General features: G+C 41.2%; 1 protein-coding gene across 2 annotated transcripts in view; it reads left to right on the plus strand.

Moving 5' to 3' along the window:
* KCNB1 (potassium voltage-gated channel subfamily B member 1) overlaps window positions 1-5,525 on the plus strand; it is a 260,306-nt gene extending 254,781 nt beyond the window's left edge. Inside the window, exon 3 of one of the 2 annotated variants that reach the window (XM_061631343.1) lies at window positions 99-5,525. In XM_061631343.1, coding sequence (XP_061487327.1) covers window positions 99-2,129 — 2,031 coding nt within the window. In that variant the 3' untranslated portion in view covers window positions 2,130-5,525. The remainder of the gene's footprint in view (window positions 1-98) is intronic. The other variant, XM_061631344.1, reaches the window with a different exon arrangement.
* Window positions 5,526-8,731: the final 3,206 nt, after the last annotated feature.

Consider the following 8,731-nt stretch of genomic DNA (forward strand, 5'->3'; position numbering starts at 1 on the left):
TTCAGTGTTTCAGGTAAAAGTGAGACCAGTATGTCAGAGAAAATGTAACAATTTTAAACGGTGCAAAATGACTAGCCCCTTTTCTGTTTTCTTTGCAGATTTTGGCAATCATTTCCATTATGTTCATCGTCCTCTCCACAATTGCTTTGTCACTCAACACTCTGCCTGAGCTCCAAGGCACAGATGAGTATGGACATCCCACCGATAACCCCCAGCTAGCCCATGTAGAGGCAGTGTGCATTGCATGGTTTACAATGGAATACCTCTTACGGTTCCTCTCTTCTCCGAAGAAATGGAAGTTTTTTAAAGGACCACTGAATGCCATTGACTTGCTAGCCATCTTGCCCTACTATGTCACCATCTTCCTCACAGAGTCAAACAAGAGTGTACTTCAGTTCCAGAATGTGCGGAGGGTCGTTCAGATATTTCGTATCATGAGGATACTCCGAATTCTAAAGCTAGCTCGGCACTCCACCGGCTTGCAGTCCCTGGGATTTACACTGAGGAGAAGCTACAACGAGCTTGGCTTGCTCATTTTGTTTTTGGCCATGGGCATTATGATCTTTTCAAGCTTAGTGTTTTTTGCGGAAAAAGATGAGGATGATACAAAATTCAAGAGCATCCCAGCATCCTTCTGGTGGGCAACCATAACTATGACAACAGTTGGCTATGGAGACATCTACCCTAGAACACTCTTAGGTAAGATTGTTGGTGGGTTATGCTGTATTGCTGGCGTCTTAGTGATCGCTCTCCCTATCCCAATCATTGTAAATAACTTTTCAGAGTTCTACAAAGAACAGAAGAGGCAGGAAAAAGCCATCAAGCGCAGAGAAGCTCTTGAAAGAGCAAAAAGAAATGGGAGCATTGTATCCATGAATATGAAGGATGCTTTTGCCCGTAGTATAGAACTGATGGACATAGTAGTTGAAAAGAAGGGAGAAAATGATGGGGAAAAGGATAAAATTCAGGACAATCATTTATCCCCAAGCAAATGGAAATGGGCCAAGAGATCTCTCTCTGAAACTAGCTCCAACAAATCTTTAGAGACAAAGGAACAAGGTTCGCCAGAAAAGGCTCGGTCTTCTTCCAGTCCTCAGCATCTGAACGTCCAACAACTGGAAGATATGTACAACAAAATGGCAAAAGCTCAGTCACAGCCCAACCTCAATGTGAAGGAGTCAGGCCACCCCAACAAGCAAAAAGAAGAACTAGAAATGGAGGCTATTCCTGGTCCTATGGTCCCTTTGCTGACCACTCGGGCAGATGGAATAATTGACATGAGGAGCATGTCAAGCATTGACAGTTATATAAGCTGTGCTACAGAATTTCCCGACTCAGGGAGATACTCCCATAGCCCACTAACTACACTGCCTAGTAAAGGTGGAATTAATCCACTTCAGGATCCGTATAGGCCAGAGGGAAGTGGGACAAAATTCATGGAGATAAAACCAAATCTAGAAAGTGGTCATTGCTCTACCTTTTTCATAGAAAGCCCCAAAAGTTCCATAAAACTCACCAATCCTCTAAAATTAAGGTCCCTGAAGGTTAACTTTATAGAAGAAGATGCTGTAGGATCGTCAGCATCAAACGTCTTAAGAATATATCCAGATCCCCTCAAGAGCAGGGGACCTACAGGAGCAGCTACAGATAGCTCCGGACACTCTGATCGGTCTTTAATGAGTCCAGAAACCTCTGTCTATACTACTGCAAGTACTCGAACACCCACAAAATCTCCTGAAAAGCAGGCAGCAATAGTTTTCAACTTCCATGATGCTGGGGTACATAAATATATTGATGCCGACACTGATGATGAAGGTCAGTTGCTGTATGACTCAAGCCCTCCCAAAGCCCCACCAGGAAACACAAGACCCAAATACAGCATTTCACATGGTGGCTATCTAAGGCAAAGGGATAGCGTTTATAGAACAGAGAAGAACCATTTAGAGACTGCTGCTTTACCCTCCTCACCCAAGCTTATAGGGCAAAATTGCCTTTATTCCATGGAAAGTATTACTGGAAGAACCCATGGTAATCAGGAAACTATCAGATTAGAGAACCACATTTCACCTGAGGTTCACATATTACCAGGTGGAGGAGGACATGGCAACACACATGATCAAAAGATCTGACATGTACCCCCCAAACTTTTGTTGAAAGCTGAAAAGGAATGCCTTTACACTCGACACACAAAGAAGAGCTTCTGCATGGCATGAACCTTTGACTGAAACAAGCCACCTGTTTTGTAAAAGCCAAGAGGATGCCCTCAAGGTGGGCTTAGGGAGAAGTCCACCTCTGGATCCACTGCAATGTTGTTGCCCCAAGTCATCAACTGAAATGAAGAGTGTGCACCTTGATCATAATTTGATCTCCTTTCACCTTCCTTCATTGAAGTCAGTGTGACCAATATGCCATTCACTCCCCACCACCTATTTTTAATGGATCTGTCTGATAGCAATGCCAGTATCTGATTTACTTAACCCTTTTAAAGGAGGCCAAGGTAGCCAGAGTCAAATACTGGTGGGATACAGTAATACGAAATGCAACACTTTTTGCATAGGGGCAACTGTTCCAAACATTCCCTTCTATGCCTTCTTCTCTGAAGGATTCAAGGTCTAAAGGTAACAGGGTGGGTTGCTTAAATTGCAGATTCAGTGAACTGAGAAATAAACTATTTAAATTCTCTGTGTGTGCTTAATACTTAAAGAGTCATTGAGACCTAAAGTTGTCTTTTTAGAATAGCAGCAGGGTGAGTTGCACCACTTGTATTTAAATCCAAAACACCCCTTCAAAATTATGTTTAAAAATTGCACTTATTATTGCTAATAGTAATACCAAATCGGAGATCAGGAAAGCCGTTTTTAAACTAGGGTTAGAAAGGCAGTTCTTAAACCTGAAGACAATGGGGATGTGTGATGAAGGAGGCTTTATTCTGTTCTGATGGGTGAGACAGGGTTCATTTTGTGTTCTTAGGAGAGAAGAGCAAAGACAGATCTCATCCTTTTGTGTGTTGGGGGAAGGTATCCTTAGTAGGGTACTACCCAAAATCCAACCCTTGTGCAAACTAAAGGAAAGTGCAATTCCTGGAGATTGTGGCCAAAACCGAAAACATTGTGTCATTAAGCTGGGAGTCATCTCCAGCACAAAATAAGCTAAAGTAAATCTAGTATGATAAGGAATTAATGTCAGCTCCCTCAATCATTTGCACACACTTTCATGGCTTACACTCAATCTGTTCTCCAGCCTAGAAGAATCTTCCTGCCACGTTTTGCACTTAAATAGCGCAGAATGAAAAGATATGCAAGTTTTACATACATAAATATGCAAAAAAAATCCTAAGCAATGAGCCTGATCCTCTTCTCATTTGGACTGGTGTAAATAATAATAGGCTCCACTGGAGTTTCACACGGGTAAATGGGAAGAGAATCAAGTTTCAAATATTTTATTTTTAAACTGGCCATTTTAAAGAAAACCATAAATACCAGCTTGGATTTATAACTTATATTGGTATATTAAATCTAGTATCATTTACTTTTGTTGATATTAAAAGCACTTTATGTTGATTTTATGGTTGCTTTTGATGAAGGTGGGATAGAGAAGCAGAGAGAATGTATTTTTTAAAAACTAGCACTTTAAAACAAGCACTATCTTGATTTGTGCCTCGTCACATCTGTGATTTGTTACCCATTTGGTAACGAACTGCGATAACTGTGATGATAAACACTTAATGTTGTGTCCATTGTTACTATAGTATATATGTCATTGAAACTTTGACTTCTCTTTTGTACTCTTATACAGGAAACATTGATGTGGACACATGGTCCAGTATAAGAGATGAGCAGTATAAGCAGAAGCCTTAGGTCATTGCCATCCAAAAAGAAACACATGAGAAACAGACAAGCTCATCTAAACTTTAGAGCAAACTGGTAAAACTAGTATAGGAAAATGTTGTTTTCTCATTTTGCCCTACAATAATAGGAGTATCATTCAGTTTTTCTAGGAAGAGACCAACAAAGGTGCATTTAAATTTAAAGCAGCTACCTAATGTATAAATAAAGCAAAGCTTCATGAGCAACTCTTCGAAAAAATAAACAAGTGGGGAAAGTGGATTATATACAAAATTTTCACTTGGCCATTTTAAAGAAGTGAGGATTAAAGAACTGGGAATGATGACGTTTGGCTTTTTGTCCAATACATCAGATTAAGGGTGCTCCCAGATGGATGCTCATTGTGGGATGGATGTTCCTCATGCATGCAATTTTTTTGCAGCATCCACATGACATCGTTGGCATCAAAATGCCAGCCTGTATCCCTCTCCCATATATTAATCCCAATTTATCCTTTCAGGGGAAAATCTTGTGTTTAAAAACCTGTTTGCAGTATCTGAATGATCCCTTTACAATATTAAACTTCCATCTGGAAGCACCCAAACCTTTTTAACCATGAGTGTTATAAGTGGAGTGGATTGCACCTACTGTGATATGTAACTACTTGCATGCAATAGGCTTGGGGTCTTAATTCTGAAATGCAACTCTGTAAGTAATATATTGCATCCAAAAAAACCCACAACTACCCACCATCTGAGTAGAAACATTTTGTCAAGTAGCTAGCTACCTTTCTAATGTCAAACAGCTGTTGGCTGGTCCTGATCGTCATTCTTCTCCGTTCAAGCTGTACTGTACTCCTGCCTCTCTTGCATGCAGCATGGACGGACAAAAGCAATAAGCACATGTTAATCTTAGAAAATTGTTGTGGGTTGTAATTATCGCTTTGTTAAGTTAGCCCTTTGGCTGCACAGTATTCTGTGTAGGTATGGATATTTTGCACATTTGCACAATTATTCAGCAATCCAGTAATATTGGGATGTTTTCCACTAACATGGGTATAGAGAGAGGTCACCACATCAAGATATGAATAAAATCAAATTGTGGACAGTTTAGGCCAGTAAATGTGGTTCAGCAAGAAGTTGTACAGTCCATAACCAAAAATGTGCCTCTGTATACAAAAGTCTCGACAAGGAAGCATTATTTTAAATGAACCATTCTTCAAAGTTAGTGATCAGGCTTTGTCCATTCAAAATTTGTATTAAGGATGAGTCCCACAGTAATTAATATATGTAATTAGGAGAGCTAATTTGTAACAATCAAATAGGTATTAGGAACTAATGATATACCAAATGAGGTTTAAGCATATTATTGTAGAGATTCATTCTTAATCAAACTGGCTATGAAGTGAGTTCTACTGAACTCAGAGGGCTTATTTCATGCTTCAGGCTCTAGACATTATTATTTTAGGGAAGAAAACCAATTGCACTGGCAAAATTCACATGGAGTTTAAGGGCAGAAGGGTTCAATTGTTTCAAGATTGGGATTGACAAGGAGGCAAGTGTTGTGGCTTGACCCAGAAAAGGCCTGCTTATGTGCTTAAGTTCCACACTGAAGCAAAGACACGTGAAATTGATCATTTGCAGGTCAAACCCCTAAATTGTTTGTGTTGCAAGTCTGTCATGTCCATCATCAGCACAAATGTTTTTAAAAAAAGAATTCAGGGAAAAAATACTTTTTGATATATATAAAAAAGTAAATAGTGATTTCCACATTGCATATTTTAAAGCTGATTCTTTCATGTAAAGTTTTCAGAGGAATTGTATTTTTCATATCAGAAAACAAATGCATTTAACTATAGCCATACCAAGAGAGTATTTAGCAAACCTCTATTCAAAACAATACATCTGGTTCATAGATGAGTGTCACATGAATTGTGGCATTTAAAAACAAACCTGGAAAATCAACTGGTGCAACTCTCCTTGTAACCAAAGGCCCTATTTTTGCCTCGCGTGGACATAGTGTGACACAAACCTCTCATTCATCTAGTTGAAACTTTTCAAGTAGCATGTTATTGGGTCACTTTTGACAGCGTGGTTCAAAAGTATCATAAAATACCTATCCTTTGAGTGTGAATCGCCAAAATTGTATAGATTTCTTATAGAAAGAGAATAATTAAAGTCGAGCATACAGTATGCTCAAAAAGTATTTCTTTCTTCTGTTTGTGAAAGTGTAATTCTAGCTCACATTTTGTGCCCGGGTGTCCGGGACAAGTCCTGTTGAAATGGATGGGTTCTACATAATACCATAGCAATGCTCCTGTATCTTCCATTCATTTCAGCGTGGCTTGCTCTGGAGACCCACCCAGAATATTGTGTCCTATGATAAATTTAAATTAAATTATGTCCGGCAATTAAATTGTATATACAAAATAAATGTAGATGTACGAGCACTGCGAAATCTACTATGAATTTTGGAAAACATTTGAAATGAAAGTGAAAATGCAAAGGAATCGGGAGGGGTCTGCACTCATCACAAAAGAAAAAGTAGTGTTTTGAGGGGGGGAAACCACAACACAAACATCCATATGGTATTGAAATGATGCCTCTCTGTAATTTGCTTGTTTGTTAGGTGCATAGTCAGCCCTTTCACTAGGACACAGAGAGAGAGAGAGAGAGAGAGAGAGAGAGAGAGCATGGTGGCTGGTGTCTATTGGGATTGGTAGAACAGCAGGCAAGGAGGCCAACAGTAGGTGGAGCCTGAACCAATGACAGGCAGGGCCAACCACCTATTTCCAGTTTTTAGCCTATTCTCCTGCTGAAGTCTGCAAGAGGAACACAGACTAAAGAAAAGGGGTGCTTTCACACTGCAGTCTATTCCGTTATTCTGACGATTTCTTACCTGGTAATTTGCACATTATATTTGAGCTTTCACACGACATACCGGGTAGCTCCGGAATTCTGGTGGAATGTAGTGCAAATATAGTGCTAAATTCCACAATAAATGATACCAGAAATAATCCGTTAGCAAGGCTGAGAACCCAGAAGATTGCAGGAGTTTTGCACTAGCTGCTGCCACTCATGTGACAGGCATCCCAGCATGCAGTGCGGAACGGGAAAAAAGCAGGAGCCACCTTAAAACAGAGGGGGGAAATGAGGACTGGGGCCAAAGAAGGATGAAGGGAGGTGCGTTATCAATTGACTGGAGCTGCAGCCACCACAACTACGAGCTCCAGTATAGTCTGAGACGGGGAGAGCAAGGGTAAAAGGAGCTGTCTCCGTGAACTACCAACAGCTGCTGAAGCTGGCACCGCCGCCCATAGCCCCCAAAATAAAAATTAAGAATAAGGAGAGCCACCTCCGTGAGCTCCCGGTGGCTGCAATAGCAGGCGCCAGTGCCCCTCAACCCCCAGGGCTGCCTCCACGAGCCTCAAACACCAAGTTGGGAGGAAATACACCAAACCACCTAAAATGAAGGGAGGGGAGAAAAACTCTGCTCTGCTCATTGTAGCTCTGTCTGTGTGTTTGTGTGTGTGTGTGTGTGAGAGAGAGAGAGAGAGAGAGAGAGAGAGAGAGAGAGATTGTTACGTGACTGCTGTGTGAAAGGGGTTTTAGAAATCGGGACAGAAGCGCTTCCTTTTTAATCCGTTAAACTAATGCAATCAGCCCCATGTGTGAAAGCAGCCAAGGAGGCTGCCACATCCTGTGCCACCTCCTGGACTGCTTGTAAGTAAGAGGGCAGGCAGGTGGGGGCTGGCTGAGGGCAGACTGAGGTTGGTGTGGCTGTGCCCCATTTGCCCTGATGGACCAGCCTCCACTCTACACACAGAGAGACACACACAGAGGTCAGCTAACTTGTCAGGTGGAGGTGAGCTAAGGTAGAATGAGCCAACAGTCTGGTAGACAAGCAGAAGTCCCACTTGATGTGTCCCTTGTTAGGCTGTACCATTTCAAACTGTTGGGGAGAGAATGACAGTTTTAATTTTCACTATATTAAAACATTCAAAAATTCCTTTCACTATAAAACTAGCATGTTTGGGGAAAGATCCTAGCCTAGCTTTCCATTGACACAAGTAGTATTTCATATGGAGGAGCAGCATTCCAACATTGAACACCTGTTGTTTGAAATGGTTGGGACTCTGGTGGGCTTCCCTAGTGGCAGTGGCAGGCAGCGGCACTCTGAGCAGCAACTGGTAGCTGTGCTTAACCACCATTTAAATTTTGCACAAGGCCCTCAACATTGCTTGTATTTCCTTGTGGGAAATTAAAATGGTACATAGAACAGCTGCCTGGTCTTACTTAGAATGCTGGGCCAGAAAAAAGTAAATAAAGGAGGGTCAAGATAGGCTTCAGGACAGTGGTAGGCCTTGGTGGAGGCTGAGGAACTACCCATGGGTGCTACGTCTCCAGGAAATGGTGAAGCCCAGCAACGCATATATCAGGTGGAACTTTTTTTTCTTACTCAGTCTCCTAAAAGACACAGAAATGGGTGAGAGAAAGAAGAGAATCCAGCAAACAATAATAAGCTTAAGAGCTGAAAGAAAGTGGAGTGAAATAATCTTCTTTGGAGATGGACCATTTGCTGGGATGGTCAGAAGGAGCTTTCCAGAGCAGAAACCCCTAAACAAACCATAGTTATATTGTCTTCTTGATCCAATAAACTTTAAAGCCAGAAAGTAATCTCTTGGCATTTGACCATCTGTACTTTGCTTTTTGATCTTTGTTTAGGCACCATGCACCAAGCAAACCAGCAAAAGGTTTCTGCAGCATTGGGGCTTTATATGTCTTGTACCTTGTACCTGCCTAGGTTTGTGCTTGCCTTTTCCATAATCAACAGCACCCTGTTAACAAATAAGCTGAAAATAATGAATGCAGACCTTGTAATGATGCTGAGACACTATTCTCTCAGCT

Source organism: Rhineura floridana, chromosome 6 (assembly GCF_030035675.1).
Source record: "Rhineura floridana isolate rRhiFlo1 chromosome 6, rRhiFlo1.hap2, whole genome shotgun sequence".
NCBI lineage: Eukaryota > Metazoa > Chordata > Lepidosauria > Squamata > Rhineuridae > Rhineura > Rhineura floridana.